Source organism: Oryzias latipes, chromosome 20 (genome assembly GCF_053564925.1).
Source record: "Oryzias latipes strain Hd-rR chromosome 20, Olatipes_Hd-rR_3.1".
Lineage (NCBI taxonomy): Eukaryota > Metazoa > Chordata > Actinopteri > Beloniformes > Adrianichthyidae > Oryzias > Oryzias latipes.
In genome coordinates, this window is record NC_136256.1 from 23,194,537 (window position 1) to 23,211,774 (window position 17,238).

The following is a 17,238-nucleotide window of genomic DNA, read 5'->3' on the forward strand; positions in this document are numbered from 1 at the left end:
GTGCTTGTTGTGCTTCTGTAACAAAAAGCAAAAGTCCATAAAAATCTGGCAACCTACATTCACAGGACAATAACCGAGATGCACAAGCAGAGGGAAATGGAGGTCACCATCATATTGTAGAGCTATAAAAATATTTTAAAAGTAAATAACTTACAGTTATTTGGTAGATTTTAATGGGTATAGTCCACAAGGACAAAAAGATTTGGATTTATCAGAGGAAAGCTTGATATTATTTTGATTTGACTCAAGTGTAGGGGCTTAATAAAGAGAAATAACTCTTTTAGTAGGCAGAAATTGCTTTTAAAAAGCCACGGTGAGCTGGATCCAATATTGATAGATGTAAATAACCTTCATTACTCTGTCAGACTAAGATATTGATGCTTAGGTCATTATTTTCGACATAATTCTAATTTAAATGAGAATTGCACACATTTTCTCTTAGGTGCGGATGCAAATGTCCTGTTCTACGCAGATGACTCAGTTATGGAATGGCCCCGAATTTACAGAAAGTGTCATTAAAACGAGTTTCTAAATGATCTCAAGCTGCATTCAGGTTCAAAAGAGCATAGAAGGTCATCTTACCAAAAGTGTGACAAATTATGCTAATTGTATCCAGGATGGCAGGGATGTCCCGGATAATTACCAAAATGTCATTTGGTTTCCTTCTGCCCAAAGTTTCCCAAAATTTGGCAAAGCAGAGATAGCTGGTAGTGCGTGACTGACTTCACACCTTGGTATAACACCTCACAGCTGTGCCTCCATCATAAACGCACAGTGAGATTTTGTATGTTGATATTTTGGCAACCCTAAGGTAAAAAGGATCACTTGACAAAACAACAATAAACCGATTTGTCATAGAACACAACAGGATATAAATACAGCAGCAAGAACCTGAAACCACATTGACTTTTCAGAGGCAACCTGTGCAGTGTGACTCATCTTCAGCCTTATGCCTGCAGGGAGGAGAAGATTATTGACAAAACACACATTTCATGAACGATTGCAAATTTAGAGATCATTAGTAGTCCTGCTGTTTGATGTAAGAATGTGTCACTTTTGTTACCTTTAACACTTATTTTCTTGGAATGCTTCTAATTGCTTGAAAAGTTTTAATAAATGTGGAGCTAATCTGAATTGTATGCAGTCTGTGCTGCATATTAAAACTGCTTTTTTATGTTTTACAAGCTTGTTTTGGGTGTGTCAGTATGTCTAAAATCAATTGTTATTTCTGCTTTTCTGATATTCATTTTAATATTTTTTGTTATGCACTCTATGATTATTGTTTTATTTTAATACTTAGAAGCTTATGTTTTAAACTACCACTTTGAAAATATGTCAGCTTCAATGTTTTCCTTAATCAGCTCCTAATTTTTCAACAGTTAACTGTTTTTATTTCAAGAGCGTGCAATATCTACCCTTTATCTTTCTTGCTGAACCTTGGCCGGACAAACAAGATAACTTGCTCTTTTCAACACTTCATGGTTTTTGCAGGTACCACTTTCTTTATCTTCTATATGTAAAAATTACCTTTAAGAAATGTATGTGAATTAATTACAGAATAATATAATTTTAGGTTTAAAGGCTAAGATCAGGGTTTGGGGATGGGGCTTTTGGATGTCCTAGATTCCTGCTTTTACTGTGTTAAATGCTTTTGCATAACTACAATGGAAGTTTACTCAATAGATCTATGAATTAATTTATAAGCGTCTTTCCCTGCACCTTTTCTGGTTTTAAATTTAACTAATTTGTTTAACTGTTTATGTAATTTTTGTATGTCTGCAAAAATGAATAAATGATGGTTGGGCAAAAGAAGAACTAGGTTTATAAAATAAATATATATTTAATAAATATATATTATATTGTTTATCTACAGCCTGTAGTTGGTTTTATTTGAAAGGGTTATTAGAAAATGAAAATCAGTGCTTTCTTGACCTGTTCTCACAATAATCTTTTTTTTTTAATGTTTTTTTGCGCTTTCAATTCTCAGGCCCTCTTATTTTGAAAGGAAAGAGCATAGAACATTATCTCACTGTAGTATCTAAGCTTAATTTAGACTCCCTGACCAGTTTTGATGAATCAGGAAAAGGGAAACGTTTGATGTGAAGTAGTACTCCCACTGCAGCGTGTTTCTCTGCTTTCTTGGCCCACTTTACTTCTTACATAAGAAGATTTGTTTTTAAAAGCCCAAGTGTCAGTATTTTGCTCAAATTTCCTCCAAAACCACCCTCGCAACCAACGCCTCCCCATTTCCCATTCCATGGTGATTAAAAAATATGTGTAGAAAATGTTTTTTAGTTTCACGTCCTTATATTTATGTCTGTTAGCATTCTACAGCTGCTTGCTTTGAGGCCGTTTGCTACAAATAATAATAGAATGGTTTTCTGGGGGGTTTCTTCTGAAATGTTTGGTCTCTAGAAGGTTGTCTGTTGGCTTCATTGGTGGCAAAATGAAGAGATTTTCTCATAAAGGTGCTTTCGCTGTCAGGTTTGAGGGGAGCTGTTGCCTTCAGCCTGGCTGTGAGGGACACTGAAACAGAAGCAAAGCAAACCATCCTCACAACCACTTTACTCCTTGCTGGCTTCACCATCTGGCTTCTGGGAGCAGCTGCTGATCCCCTGCTGCACGCTCTGGATATCAGGTTAGTGCTGCCTGTGTGAGGCTGTTAAAACCAAACCTCATCTTGATGTTTTTTGTTTTTTTTTTCTCTTGTGTGCTGGACAGGCAGCAACAGCTAAACAGATACCTCACACATAGACCGCCTGCTCTGAATACAATGTTGTGGCATGCCTGAGTTCAGCCTCTTCATTCACTCAGCCCTGAAGGCTCTTTGTGTGTCAGCTCTGGCCTCCATTAGCTCAGCTGGAGCTCAAGGCAAAGCAGGCCTCTGAGAGAATATTACATGGAAGATAATATTTAGGTGCAGAGTATACACAGTAATGTATTCATGACAGTAAAATAAAATAAAAAAAATCTTGACGTTAAATGAGAGTAGCTCATTCAAAGCCCCTCATTTTCTCTTTTAAGTCTGGGCTCAGTCAAGGCCAGTGGGTGATAATTATTCAGGAGGGTAGAGGAGGCGGGAAGAAAGCAAGGCAGTAATTAGTAACTTGTATTATTGAAGTGCAATCAGTGGCCCATATCACAGTTGCATAATTGACTCCTACATTCTTTCGAAGCAGCATGGAAAATGTTTGTCTGTTAAGTCAGATGTGACAAATAGAAATGGAAATAATCTTCCACACTGTATTTTTGTACTTATTTGCATTTCAATTAGATTCAAATTTGGCAGTTTTATGAATGACAATTTTGAAAAGAACTGGAAAAACTAACAATTCATAATTATGAAGTTATTTAGTAGTTTGAACAAATAACTTGTTAATGACCTCATTGGAATGAATGTGATGTAAGCAAAGTTCTTTTTATAAAATAGCAGAAAATTGGCAAAACAAAAACAGATAAGAGAGACAGCCCCTATAAAGATCACTAAAACCATTTTCTATATGGTGAAAAGTGGTACATTTGGTCTGGGATGAAGGTATTTTAAAAAGAGATTCATGAAGGTAAAGAGAGAGCTGTGAAGCAACTTATTTCAAAACAACTTATTTCAGAAAAGGTTTTTGACAACAGGCTGTACATTAGTCTATTTTTTAAGTCAGACTGCTTAAAACTCACTCCAATGAAAATTATGTTATTTGGTGTTTTTAAGATGTTTCTGTGGCGTTTTTCTCAGGATGGAGGACATAAATGAGAAAATCAAGCTTAATATTGCATGTCTGAGTATTTCTTTATTCAAATTGTTGTAAATTAGGAGCCATGTATATCCATGTATGTCTTTCGTCTGAGCTGGCATCTGAAATTGTAACGCTGGGTAGCTCCAATATTATTTGTTATTTTTGTTAAAGTAATGTTAGCTTGGGCTTGTGAAGGGCTGTAAGATAGTGGGAGACAGTTTAAACAGATAGGTGACGGGAAGTGTGGGCGGGCTTGCTTTGTGACAAAAGCATTACCCACAGCTCGGAGGTGAATTTCAAATGAACTATTGCCGCTCTGCAGGAAATGTTGGCTAAAAACTGCATCATCATGGTTAAAAGATCACTGAAAACACCTATAACATAGACCAAAAGATGATTGGAATGGGTCCATTAGTTAACAGTAAATTGCTCTCTTTTTGCAAAAGAGGTTGTCTTTGGAGTAGCTTTAACATTTGTTTCTTCCTGGTTTGGCAACAGTAGGGCTTGGTTATAATCTGCAGTGTTTGTTTTTCAGTTAGTTTTTTTTAGCTTGCATGCTATCTGACCACTTTGAAAGAAAACATGTACAGCACAGACCAAAAGTTTGGACACATCTTCCCATTCATTTGAATGGGAGGGTGTTAACTTTTCAGGGTGTCTAGAACAAACAAGCCATCAAATCCAGTCAGCAAAGACAGCAATAGAAGATTTGCATGTAGTTTTTCTTAGGTTGAGCAAATGTGTTGAGCACCACTTAGTTTAAAGCTCTGGAAAAGTTTATGGAGTAAAGCTGAATATTCCTATTTTACGACAATCGTGGGAAGTCGGGATCTTTGCAGGGTACACATTTTCTCCTCTGGTTTTTACAATGGTGATTGAAACTTATTGTTAGAGCATTAAAGTGGGTTGTTGGAGGACAGAGGCTTCAGTCTGGGGAGCAGCTCCTTTTAGGGCATAAATGGCAACGTGACAATTACCACCACAGCACCATGTAGCTGAAGGCTACAGAAGAAGTTCAATTCCAATTTAAAGTGGGCCAGGGTGAAGGTTAAACCACAAAAATCTTAAAGTTTTTGAATAGATTTTTTTTGGTCAGATCTGAAGTTTTGCTGAAATTAGTCATTTAAAAATTGTGCAAAATAGACATTAACGACCCACTCCAATGAAAATAGTGTTTTGGGTGTTTTTAACATGTTCTTCTAGCATGTTTATGATGGAGGACATATAGAAAGAAAACTAAAATGAAAATTGCATTTCTAAGTAGTAATTGGTTAAAATCGTAGTGAATCAGGAGCAAATAAAAAATTGCAGTTTGAAATTCAATCGGAATGCCACAATCATACGGAAAAGACCCCTGGGAACGCTTTTGCAATAGATCAAAATATGATCGGAGTGGGATTTTAACGATAACAGATGAGTTAGTTTGCATTGGAAAGCAGGTTCCAAATAACACAACATGGATGCAACTAGTCATTCACGCAATTTGAAATACGGTGCCTTCAGTTTGCTCTTCCACCATGCCTTTTTGACCCTGAACAGTCAATACAATTCTAATTAAGAAATGAAGTTGCAGAAAACAATTAGTGTTTTCTTTGGAAGATGGCCATGATGTTCTTTGGTCTTATAAACAGTACAGACCAAAAGTTTGGACACACCTTCCCATTCATTTGAATGAAAGGGTGTGTCCAAACCTTCGGTCTGTACTCTATATGGAGGATGTTGACTAAATATAAAACTGCTCAGCTTCTAATTTTCCATGCAGGAAGGGAAAGTCAAAGGAGACAGAGATCAGAGATGGAGACGTTGTTGGACAGGTGCAGCACAGACGCAGCGGGTTTGGTTTAAACCCGTTTTAGCAGTTGTGGTGCAGCTGATAAGATAAGGCTGGTTTTAGATTAAATTAAAAAACAAGAGGAGACTGTAAAATACAGTTTCTCAGATAACACAAGATCAGTGGATGAAATGAGAAGGCATAGAGAGGAAGAGGATGTCCTTAAAAAATATAGTTATTCGAGGCCAGCAGAATTAAATATTTGCAACGTGTGATGTTCCTCCATCGAATGTTTTCAGCGTCACTTTAGCACATTCTGTCATGATGTAAATGGAGCTCGTCACAGGGGAGATTTGCTGTACATGGGGGCATAATTATGTGCTGAATTGCATAGCAGCAGCAAAGGAACAAAGGAATAGTGTTTGTGTAGAGCAGCAGTGCAGCGAACACATGCAGTTTGCAGGAGAACTGCTGGTCTGTTGGATGAAGCAAGAAACTGGCAACAGAGGGTGGGCTTGGAGCGCCAGCTCATAATTTGATACTACCTGCAAAAATTTAAGGTCATACATGTTGTGGTCTGAGTCAGACCATAAAGAAGAACTATGTAAAAAAATCAACTATTAAAGATAAAAACTTACCTTCAGTTGAAGCAGAGGAACTCGGGTTTAGAACCAAGGACTGCACAATAGAGGCAGGTACTATGGGAGGAGCCTAAAGCAGGTAATTAACAGCATGACTGTATTTGGAACAGGCTGTAGTGAATTTGGGTCTTCAACCTTGAATGCTAAAAAAGCCATTTGGTCCGGTTTCTCTCTGACCAAAACACCAGATAACCAAAATACACTTTATTTCTCTTTTTGTGTCCATTAATCCATTTGTTTATAAAATGTGCATTTGAAATATTTACAGTAATTAAATCAACCTTTCACCTTTAACTTTTAACAACACCTTTAACAACTTTATACCAAACCTTTCAAAATAAATAAAACCCTTTGTCAAATAAGATCCAAAATGCAAGAAACCCAAGTCAAAAATGGCCTTTTCTATCATTATGACTTTGGTGTGCCGATATCCTTTGTCTCCTTTTACTATCCAATGTAAACATAACATTTTGGAAAAGAAATCTATAGATGTAAATGCAATTAAATACTTGATGAACTCCTCAACGTTGTGAAAAGATAAGAACAATAGCATTACGATTATTTTAACAATAAACCACTCTGACAGTAGATTTGGAGTATAATTTTTATACTGTTGCATAGGGCTGCACGATATGAGGAAAACTCGCGATATGCGATATTGGTGATTAATATTGCGATAACGATATAATTTGCGGTATATAAACAAATAGCAAAACAAGGAGCTGGTTTGCGGCGCCTTCCGTCCGTAAAACCAGGGTTCGAATCCGGGCTGCTCCCTGTTTCCTTCTCTACTTCTGTGCCGGTCCCAAGCCTGGTTGCTTTGAGAAGGTTGCGTCAGGAAGGGCATCTGGCGTAAAACATTGCCAAGTTTACCATGCGACTTGTTCGCTGTGGCTACCCCTGATGGGAAAAGCTGAAAGAGAAAGAAGAAACAAATAGCAAAACAACCAAAAACATCATTTCCATTTACTGCAACAGTTTAAAAGTTATTATCTAAACGATCCTCATCTACATAGGAGGCAAACATCAAACATAAAAGGGCTCATCTGACTGATCAACAAAGTAAACGGGTCCTTTCGATTGGTTAAATGCATAAAGGGATTAATTTCATTTGTTCAATATTTCAAGCTGCCATGAGTTTGTTTCAGCACATTTAAGGTAACCATTTATTGCGATTTTCGCCGTCTTTTGCGGTATGCATATTGCACAGCTTGATGTCGCGATAACGATACATTTGCGGTATATTGTGCAGGCCTACTGTTGCATTGAAATGGAAATGATGTTTTTGGTTGGTTTGATATTTGTTTATATACCGCAAATTATATCGTTATCGCAATATTAATCACCAATATCGCATATCGCGAGTTTTCCTCATATCGTGCAGCCCTAATTTTTGTACTTTTTATTGTTTTTTCTAGAGGTTTTTTTTAAGACATTTTTTATTTCTTTCGTTGATTGTGGATTTTTTGCTGGTCATCACATTTGCGGTGGACAGTCATGGCAATTAGGGGAATTTTGCCCGTCCCTCTATCCAGCCTTGCATTGAAGTGAGTACAAGTGCAAAGATGTCGAAAACCATCGTCTTCGACAACTAAAAGAGTTAACAGAAGAGTTTTGCACACTGATCATAAAAGACATGACAGATGTGTCATTTTATGAACGATTCTGGTCATTGTTCAAATTCCTTTAGGAAGGGCATCGGATTAAAAAAAAACTCAAATCCGTGCAAAATACTGAAATTAAAATAGAAAAAATGTATAGATATTTTATATAGCTTTCAAGTTATTAGTGTCAAAATCAACATAAATCCTTGGAATAAACCATTTTAGACACAAAAAAATAAAAAATAAACTATGTATAGAGACACAAAAGGAACAATAACCTTTTGTTGTAGAAAATGGTCAACTCAGTTAAAATGATGCAAGTAAATGTTTGTTTGAAACTCAATCCTTAGAAAAAAGACATAAAACATAAAGGATTACCTAAAAAAATCATGCAAAAATAGTGGTCATGGATATTTTTACGCTTGAGTATGAAAAGCATTTTAAAAATACTAGTTATATTAGGTCTGGTGTGGGGTCTGAGGTGGATGACATACAGCTGCTTCAGGGATGAGCCAGAGGAGTCTATCCTAATTATTGCTGGTTTCACTCTGCCTTTTAGCAATTTAGATATTCTCACTACAGTACCCAGAAGTACTCATATTATTAAACGAAGGCACCTTTCTTGAAAAAAGAACAATCAGAGACAACACATTAATTTGTGAAGTCAGGCAAAACCTGGAGCATCTTTGTTTTTAATGAACTGTAGATTAGATTGGGTTATTCAATCAAGTTGTTTGTGTTTTCCAGTCTAACAAGTTTCTTTTTATTGTCGTGAAGCAGACACAAAGCTCGTGTCTGTGTGAAATCCATCTGGGCGCAGAGTCTCTGTCCTCAAACGGCGCTTTTGTCTGGTTTGCGGTTTTCTTTGTTGCCTTTGTTGTCTCTCGATGTGGTGTTATCCCAATCTCACACCTCTCTACTTTTGTCTGAGATAACATGCTGAAGCTTTCAAGCATAAAATATCTTGTTTAGGAATAAATCTTCCAGATTAATTCACTCATGTTGTTTCCAGTTTTCTTGAATGCAATCTATACATATATGTGAATCATTTTAATTTGAAGAGCAATGAAGTCCATGACTATATAGATATAATTTGTATTATCCGCACAGAAACACAATAATGAATTTTAAATTCTTTGGAGGTGTATTGGATTTCCTGGGCACATGCAGCTCATTAGTCCCCATTACTCCTCCAGGGTCAACTCCTGTACTTTGCATTCAGATTTCAGGGCTTTCAAGTTTTAATGTCCACCTTTCTTTTGAAAATTCCTACTTCAACTTGTATTTTTCATCTCCCTTTCTTTTATTCATCTTCAAGAGATACATTTTTTTAATTAAAAAGTTGTAATTATTTCTCAATAGATTTGTAGTGGCTTATTGATCTGTTTTAAATTAATTTAATCAAAGAATTTTTGAATTACAACATTGTTTTCATGAATTAAACTTTATAATCAAAAATTGATCAGATATTAAAGTCACTGAAAATTTAGAAAAGTTTTTATTTGATTCTAAATGAATGGAAGCCCTCTGGTTATTGAACCCAAATGAGATTTAGTTTTAGCATGAGAGAGAATGTCTTATTCAACTTTTTGGAAAGGTATACTAGAAAATCCACATCTTTGCAGAAAAATGCCTTATTGGAACCATGTGAAATTAACAATATAGGATATTTGAGAGAGAAACTAGGAATTGGGTGGTTTTCACAACTCACATTAAAGGGAGGGAAATTATCTGTCAACTTCCTCAGCATTCAAATCTATCTATTGTTGCTTTCCAGATCAAACAATCATCTTTCTTAGAATTCTACTTTCTAGGAATAGAAGTGGAGGTGGAGTTTCCAGTTATCATCCTTACCCATGAAGTTTACTTTTGTTTTAGGTGTAAATCTGCATTAATGTTTTCAAAAGAAGGTGATCATGTTACCATGCAAACCTGATGCACTGTATTCAATAAATATGTTGAGTTGCGAACACGGATGAGTCAACAAATAGTAGGAAGCAAATTTAAGCAAACAATGACTGAAATGTTTGAGCTGCTCTAAGATGATCTGAGATGACACAGCTGAGCTGCCAGACGGAAAATTCAAATCATGAGCTGCAAACCTCAAACTTTCAGAAGCTGCTTTTGTTAGGAGTTTGACTTCTCACCCCCTTTTGGTCCTCCTGGCTTCCCATCCCGTTCATCTACATCCTACTTTATACATTGCTTTGTTTCAGTCTATGAAATTACCAGTTGGTAGTAGGTGTTCTGCACAGCAGCCTTTGTGTTTAGCTTGCAGACTGCCTAAGTGTGTAAACAAATAGTTCAGTTATGAGTGACAGAAAGAGGTTGTGCCCAAAACTCAGAGGTAAATTTCTAATGAACTATTTCCACTCTGTAAAAACTATGTCCTAGAAAACGACACATTTTTAAATTTTTTGGTTAAAAATGACATAATCCTAATCAATAAACTGCTAGGAACGCTTTTAAAATAGATCATAAAAGATGATTGGAGTGAGGCTTTAAGGTTATTATATGTCATATCTCCATGCCAGTATTGATTTTTAAATTAATTTCTGAAGTTCATATTTAATGTAAATACAAAACATATGTTCTTTTCACTTTCACAGTATTTATGAGTCAACACATACTTCCAACTGATTGACTAAGGCAATGACTGCCACAATCTCCATGAAAAAGAGCATTGACTTTCACACGTGAAGTGGATTTCATAAATGAAGGAAGTTTTTCATTCCTAAGAACTTATCTGCAGTTTCAGGTTAACAAGTCCCTCAAACAAATCCTTCACGCCTCCTCCTGTGCTTCTGCGAAAAATAACTTCTGAGTATGAGAACTTAGGTGTCCTTACAAGTTGTGTAACTTGTTTAGAACAAAACATCAAACAGTTTAAGAATGTAACACTTCCAGATGAATGCTGGGACAGGCCTTTTCCAGCCACGCAACCTCATATTTCTATGCTTGTGTGACCTGTTACAGCAAAAATACCTGCGGCGTGGTGATGGTCCTGCTGGTGTCTACATGACAAAACGAGTGCGAGTTTTAGTGGAGAGATGCAAAGTCATAGTGCATTTAAAATGAAACTTATTGTGAAATATTTTACATTCACAGTTGTAGAAAAACTCAAAGCCCAGTTTATTATGTGTTCTGGTGTGTGTGTGTCCAAGTGAGCAGTCATCAAAACTGGAACAGCTGGAGCCCAGCTAATGACTGGCCAGCTTGTTTTGAGTGGACAGATGGAGGGATGGAAAAGCTCGTCTGATGTCACTTACTCTTCTTCATGCCCCACTGACCTCTTGTCACTCTCACTGGCTGCCTTTGTCTCCCATCTGTCTTTAATGTTTGAGAGAAAAACCAGTTTTACAAGGACACAGCAGTTTGTTCTTGAATTTCTGATGAACATGTTGTTTATGTAATATTGTAAATTTGGTTTTTGTCTGTTAAATGCAGCTTTCTTTCTTCTTTGAAGTCCGAAGCTCTTCTTCTGTTTCCTCACTGCAAACAGAAACATTCCAAATATGTTTGTTTTTTGTTAATTTTGCTAGCTTAGGTGATTCAAGCGCAGCCGCTTTAAAAAAGTAGCTGATGTATTTTTGTTATATGACCGAGCAACATGACATGCGTCAAGAATGAGTCTGATATGGTGGAGAAAATCTAGTAGTTTTACAAAATAAAACTTTCTCCAGAATCTGATTGTAAATAAAATGGAAAAGAAGATAAGTCGTGGTTTTTTTTTCTCCGTTTCACGGCCCGAGTGTTGGAGACCACTGTTCTGTATGAAAAGCTCTGAAGGTGAAGGTAAGGATATGTCAATTACACATGATCTGGTATTTGGTAAGAGGTTGATGACTATAAAGGTCTATCCTATTGCACTGCCAATATTTAAAGTTCCTGTGGAATCGTCTTTTGATCTTTTATAAAAGTGTTCCCAGTTGTTTTGTAATTATGATTATGCTATTCTTAGCTAAAATATAAAAAACGATCAATTTCTAGGACATGGTTTCTGCAGAGAGGAAGAAGTTTATTAGAAATTTGGTTCTAATGTTGTTGGTGGAGCTGTTGTAGCAAGCTTTCCCCAATTTCCCATCATCCATCTGTTTACATGCTCTCTCGCTGGCTTACAGTCCCTCACAACCCCAACATAACACTACCGATGTCCCAAAGATGGGGAGCAATATTGGAGCTATCCAGTCATACACTTTTAAAGCCAGATACCAGCTCAGACGAGGAAATCAAAGATGCAAATGGATCTAATCAAATTTTGAACTTAAGTTTCTCTATCCATCATCAGAAAAATACCACAAGGACATGTTACAAACACCAAAAAACACAATTTTGATTGGAGTGGGTCTTTAAAAAGTTTTAATTCTTCCTTGCAGACTGCTCTTTAAGAAGATGAAGGGGGCAAAGACAAACTGGAAGAGGCTTAAATATATAGAATAACATGGGGAGTTCTGGCTGCCGCAGCTGCTGCAGTGGGGGTCTTGGTGTGGGGGTGGCTGGGCACTCTCCCTCCTTCTTTTCACATTCCACCATCCATTTTAGAAGAACAAAAACAATCACTTGAGCACAGGTGTTAGCTCACCTTTGCACTAATATTTTGTGTGATTTAATGAAATATTTCACACTAGTATAAGTATGAAACAGTGTAAGTGTGTGAACACTATCTGTATGGTCTACAAGTTGACACGTGGACATTTTTGCAGCCAACAGGTATGTTTGTAACATTTGAGTGTGTGTGTGGACAGGCCCCGCCCCTTCCAGATTTGTATTACATCTGAACCTCACCGTAATGATAAACATCAAGAAACTTTTCAAATATGATTATAATGAATAAAGTTTGGCCTCGATTACAAAAGGGGTTTATTCAGAGATACCTCTGGTTTGTCAGAGGATTCATAACCCCTGTTGTTAAAGTAAAATATGTCCAACACAAGAGGCCTTCAGCTCTCATCTGATTGCCCAGCTGTTGGACAGGACAAGTAAAAAAAAAAAAAAAAAAAGTGGAAGAGGCTTAAATATAGAATAATATATAGTCTTAAAAATGAGCAAAGCTCAGGCTTACTTTGGAAACATGGTTGCCATGATTATAATCCATAAACATTCCTTCCATTCCTCTTTTCTTGTTCAGGGCGATAAGTCATATTTTTATCTCAAAACTTCTGGCCTCGGTTGCTAATAGGGTTTAGATGTGCAGCATGGCTCGAGCTCTGCAAACCCAGTTTTTACACCAACCCCTGATGATGTCTCCTGAGGATCCAAGAACTGAGCTGGGGCTTTACATTTCAGAAGCATCTTTTCTCAGTCAGGAAAAAGCAGCTTGTGAGTGTGACTCAGCTGTGACTCCACACCTTCCTGATTAGTTGTCACTGAGTTGTCACCTCTTGTGTTGAGCACCCTAAGGTTGACACCCATTCAAGATTCATAAAGGGAAACCGAGCCAAGGTGGTGAAGTGATGCTTCGGGATCAGACAAAAGGCTCAGTTCATGGTATAATTGGAAAAGTGATCCAAGATGTTGCTGCAGGGATCAGAGGGGAAGACGTGGAAGCTGGAAGAGGCCAGTGAGTTATGGGGCTGATGCTCATCAGACGTGAAGGGTTATCTCTTCACATTAGCTTGCTAGAGTTATAGGCCAACTATGAGCGCACACAGGAGTCGTGGCAGCTGAGCTGTGTGTCTGTATATACAGTAAAAAGGTGAAAGCTTAAAAAAGGCCTGGTTGTGTGTTTTTGTGTCCCCCATCGACTTTCACGACAGATTGATAGTTGTGACAGAGTCTGGAGACGCTGCACAGGTTGTCTGTCAGATGAAAGACTCATACGTGGGAGTCCTTCGCTCCCGCCTGCACTAAAAAGGCCCAGAGGCATGCCCTAATGGATATGACGTCAATGTGAAGAGGGGGGAGGAGGGCCATTAAAAACAGCATCAAAGCAATAAAAGCAGCCACTTGTGTCAATATTGGTGCTTTTATTTGCTCACGGCAAGTGGATAGATGTTTGAAATGCACAACCCAGCTATGAATACCCAATGTAAGCAGATGCAAAGCTGAAGAAGCTCTTTTGTTCATTGGTTAAAAAAAAAATTCAGCTGAGTAGCAGAGCACTGGAGGAGCAAATTTAGCCCTGAACATCATCTGTATGTGTCTCTGGCCGCTGTCTGTGGGCTGAAAGAGGATCCACACTCTAGTATGAATAATAAAACAGACATGGAGTGCCTCTCCCTTGCACATGCAAGAGCAAATGAAAACCCACTAGCATGCATATTATCTTCACTCTGCTGTTGGATGAACAATGCTTTAAAAATGTGGTTGTAATGAGGGTGGATGCGTGGTACTGATGGGGCCCAGATTTGCTGCAGAAACAGAGCTGCAGAAGGGGGGACACAAATAAAGTTAGGATGGCTATGTTTTCTCTCTGTGTGTTTGTAAGGATCTGTTTATCAGAGACAGCATAAAGGAGTTCAGCTTAGCCAGTGTCCCCAGCCGCCAAGCGACCTGTCACTCTCAATGAGTACTTCTTATTTATAGAGCTATTCTTTTTAGTCTTTTATAGTTTCAGCCCTCTACCTTTTAAAGTAATAAGTATTTATGGAGGGACAAGAAAGGGATGAAAAACCCAAAAGATCGTAGAGCAAAAGTTAACATTTGATGCTGAGTATTACTATTATCATGAAATGGCTATAAATCCTTGATCTTCATAGTCATGGCTTAAAAAGTTCCATTTAAGTCTGTTTATTTTACAACTATTGTGTCAAAAGTTAAGTAAACAACTGAGATGTCATCATTGCAAATTAAAGTCCCTCTCCGATCATATTTTTTTAGCTTAAATTAAAAAAAACTTGTGTTGTTTTCTAGGACATAGTTCCTGCAGAGCGGCAGTAGCTCATTAGAGTTGTGGGTGGAACATTTAGCGTGGAGCAACCCCACCCCCTGTTCCCCTCCCCTGTTGCAGAGTGGTGTGGAGCGGAGCAGGAAACTTGTGGCCCACCCAGCGTATTTTCTACATCACAAATGCACTCTATTTCATCAGTATTTTTTTTCGTCTGCTCCTAAATCACAATGATTTGAATAAAGAAATATTCAAGAAATGCAATTTTAAGATTTTTTTCTGTCCTCCATCATCAGAAAAGGGCAAAAACACCCAAAACATGATTTTCATTGAAGTGGGTCTTTTAGATGGCAAATCATTTTTGATTAGTGTTTTTCCTTAAAAATACTGCAATTCATCGCAATATAGTTTTACCAGACCTTCAAAATAAAAGAGTCAATTAGGTTTCATGAAATGAAGTAAACATTAACAATAAACATTACAAAATGGAAATGCTGATAGAAAATAAGCTGATTTGTGGTTCTGAATCAATCCAAATTACAGAATTAGGGACAGACTTTGCTTTACAAGCTTATCGATCTTTGTCAGTCTTGTGAATCTTATGTTAGCTTTCATAGAGAACATAAACTGTCTGTGTTTTCTTTGATTAGCGCATATCCATTAGCTGTAGTGTTTCCACTTGCTTGTTCTCATTGGAATCATTGGAAAGAGAGTAATCAACAGAGCTGGCCAAATACAGAGAAAACCAGCAGGCTGGAAGCTTTTTTTAGGATGTGCCAACATGTGGATAGAGAGGAGCTGTATGGAATGAGGAAGTTTTAAGAGACACTGGAGAAGAAAACGTGATCACTGACTGATGACTGAGCTTGCAAAACTGGTAAAAGGCCAAGACTGACACTAGGCCTGCACAATAAATCACAAATTTATCAAACTGTGCAATACGCATATCGCAAAAGACTGCGAAAACTGCAATAAATGGTAACCTTAAATGTGCTAAAACAATCTTATGGCAGCTTGAAGTATCTAACAAATCAAATAAATCCCTTTAATGCATTTGACCAATCGGATGGACCCCTTTAATGTTAGATCCTCACCTCCTATATAGACAAGGGTCATTTGGAGTGTAATTTAGTTATGTTGACTCTTTTTTTTTAATTGAACCATTACAGTGAAATGGAAATGATGCATTTAGTCGGTTTGTTATTTGTTCATGTATAGCAAGTTATATCTCTTCATCGCAATATTGATCACTATTGTCGCATATTGTGGGTTTTCATCAGCCCTAGCTAACACTTAAACCCATAGAAATGCAGGTTTGTTTGAATTTTCTACATTTTAGTCCAGAGTCTTTTATTTTTTTCCAACCCCTCTCACTGCGTTGGATGTGGATGTGTTGGATGTTGTTCCCCAGGCAGAACCAGAGGAGCAAAAATACATTTGGCCAGGCTTCTGTTGGCCATCTGCTCCAGTAGATGTGGGGACTCTGAACGGGACATTTCTGCATGTGTCACCCACACCGACCCTCACAGATAAACAATCCCACCATCTTTCTGTTGGCTGTTGTACTGTGTTTCATCACCCCTCCAGCATCTGTTTGTCCAGCCTGCCGTGTCCCCGCGGCCATGTGTCTGGCTTTCAGAGCAAAGGGTCTGCGGTCTCAAGGAGGAGGGTGGAAGGTGGTAGTGCTGGAGATTTGGGCATCTGGGAAGTTTTATTGATTCAAACCCAGCAGCTCTGTGCCAAGAAACTGCTTTCATAATCCCCCCCCCCCACACCCTCTTAAATTATTCAACACTTGCCCTCAAAATTTCATCAGCACCTACATATAGAGAACAATCTCCCCCGCAGCAACATCGAGTGGAAAATGTGTGCTGGGGAAACGGAGGGAATGGTGCAGCAGCAGAAGAGCGAGCAGGTGGTAGAAAATAGGTGGTTGATAATATCTGTGTTTGAAAACGAAATCAGCTATCAGAGGCCACTTTGCAGCTGCAACCGGGCGTCTGTGCACATCCAGACATGACAGCACACCAGCTCAGACGCTTGGACTGTTAAATAGGGTTCTGTCACTTCTGCTTTATTTTCATGACTAACAGGCCGGTTGCAAACTCCTTTTTATCATCTCTTCAAAAGTCTGTTTAGTCAATCATTGATTTGCCAGCCCAGGCTTTATATCAGCTTTATTCCTAAATCAATGTAAACACAATTTCTGTGGACATCTTTAAAGCAGGAGGGAACAACAGAATAACACTTCGGTAACACAAACACACACACACATACACACCGTGGATGCTGTCACTTGAGTTGTTTTTTTTCACAGTGACATGGCAACCCCGAAGGTGCAAAACACAAGTTAGGATTTCTGGAAATGCAAATATGATGCAAAGATGACAACCTGCCTAATTAGTGTGAAAATATGATTTGGCTCAGAAAAATATTTTTAAACATAACCATAATAACATGAAACCTGAAATATTAAACATGGCAACAAGTAATATAGAAAATATAGTTATCTTTTGTCTTACAACATATCTAGTATTTATCGTTAAGAACTATTAAAGATGTATCAAAAGTACCTGAAGTCAAAATCAAGCAAAAAAATAATAATATTAATACAAAAAGTATTTCTCCTGTTATTTGCTTATTTGTTTTATTCCAGTTCTTACTG

General features: G+C 37.7%; 1 protein-coding gene across 1 annotated transcript in view; it reads left to right on the plus strand.

Annotated features, from left to right (window-relative positions):
- LOC101157820 (sodium/hydrogen exchanger 9) overlaps positions 1–17,238 on the plus strand; it is a 63,225-nt gene that overhangs the window by 28,028 nt on the left and 17,959 nt on the right. Inside the window, exons 11-12 of the mRNA XM_023950088.2 lie at positions 1,380–1,491; positions 2,485–2,638. Coding sequence (XP_023805856.2) covers positions 1,380–1,491; positions 2,485–2,638 — 266 coding nt within the window. The remainder of the gene's footprint in view (positions 1–1,379; positions 1,492–2,484; positions 2,639–17,238) is intronic.